The sequence below is a fragment of the Aplysia californica genome, unplaced genomic scaffold (genome assembly GCF_000002075.1).
Source record: "Aplysia californica isolate F4 #8 unplaced genomic scaffold, AplCal3.0 scaffold00134, whole genome shotgun sequence".
In the NCBI taxonomy this organism is placed as follows: Eukaryota; Metazoa; Mollusca; class Gastropoda; order Aplysiida; family Aplysiidae; genus Aplysia; species Aplysia californica.
The window spans coordinates 1,412,480-1,413,997 of NW_004797404.1; the positions used below are offsets into that span (position 1 = coordinate 1,412,480).

Below are 1,518 nucleotides of genomic sequence, written 5' to 3' on the forward strand. Positions count from 1 at the left end.
GGGGGGGGGGGTCTGTGGAGAGGAAAAACTTTCGCCATTTTGTACTTGGATTGTTTCAAATGAGATCAACGGGAATGTTTTATTTTTTTAAATTTTGATGGTGAATAATGTTCTTTTTAATGCCAGAAGGGGGTGGACAAGTACGCGTGTTCTGTTAGCGCGGTCCATGCCTCTGTGCCGCTGTGGCGCCGCGGATGAAGAGAGACGCCAGGATGGAGACAAACGTGGCCCGGAAGTTCTTGTTCATCACGATGTAGATGAGGAAGTTGACGGAGCTGTTGAGCAGAGCCACCACGTTGACCACTTCCTGCAGCACCACTTCCGTCAGGCCCTGGTCGGCGCCGCTGTACAGGCTGCGGATGACGTCAGAGTGGAGCAGAAACACGAACGTGCTGCACACGGTGTAGAACAAGCAGACGACCAGGAGGGTGCCTGTGACGCGTGTGGCGCTGCCAGACTGCTTGGAGTGACCACGGGTCAGTTGACTCCGCCTCCGGCTCGCCATCTTGATCTTGAGGGACAGGACGACACAGCCGGTGAACACGTAGCAGATCGGGAAGGGGCCGAAGAGAACTGTGCTGAAGCTGGTGATGGCTGCCGTGCTGTCGAGAGAGTTCCGGAACACGGCCAGCTCGATGTAGCCGGGGCTGCTGGAGGCGTTGTTGGAGACAGAGGTCAGGTCATAGCCCAGGCTGGACAACACGACCAGGTAGATCATCATGCCGTACAGAACTCCCGCCACAGCCAGCACAGACACAAAAGTCTTTCTAGGGGAGACGAGCCGGGATATACTCATGGGGAAGAAGACGGCCAGGAGTCGCTCAGACGTGATGAGCAGGGGCAAGGTGAAGGACGTCCAGCCCCCGCCGTAGTCAAGGACGCGGAGAATCTCGAAGAAGACAAAGTGGAAGGTCGTGACCTTGGGGGGGTAGCGGAAGCCAGCGGCGGAGACAAAGCCGTAAGCGAACATGGCGGAGAGGAAGGAGGAGTCAGCGAGGGCCAGGGCCGCCATCAGGACGTTGTAGCTTTTGTCGAATCCCTGACGCAGAAGCACGCAGATGCTCATCACATTCCCCGCGATCCCGATCCCAGACACGATGGGGATGAAGACCGCGATGAGCAGGAAGGTCACCTGAGTGGCCTCACTTCTCGACAGTCCTCCTCCTCCCCCTCCTCCTCCCCCTCCTCCTCTTCCTTCCCCTCCTCCTGTTGTTGGTTCACTGAAGTTCTTTCTCCGTCCATGGTTCTCAGATGTAAAAACTTTGGTCAAAATGTCGGAACCGTCGTCGGCGAGGAGGGAGATGGTGGTGGAGGACAGGGGGTCTTCCAACAGCGCCATCTTGTGTCCACGCCTATGACGTTCTCTCAGTCAAAAGATGGCGCTACTAGCCTGACCCAGAAACCCACAGGTCCTGTATCTATCACACCTGTCCTGTATCTGTACTGTCACACCTGTCCTGTATCTGTACTGTCACACCTGTCCTGTATCTGTACTGTCACACCTGTCCTGTATCTGTA

At 56.3% G+C, this 1,518-nt stretch overlaps 1 protein-coding gene across 1 annotated transcript; it reads right to left on the reverse strand.

Annotated features, from left to right (window-relative positions):
* Window positions 1–154: 154 nt before the first annotated feature.
* Window positions 155–1,066, reverse strand: LOC101846500 (G-protein coupled receptor daf-37-like). Its single transcript, XM_005096677.1, has one exon. It carries the CDS (start codon window positions 1,064–1,066, stop codon window positions 155–157), a length of 912 nt encoding a protein of 303 aa, XP_005096734.1.
* Window positions 1,067–1,518: the final 452 nt, after the last annotated feature.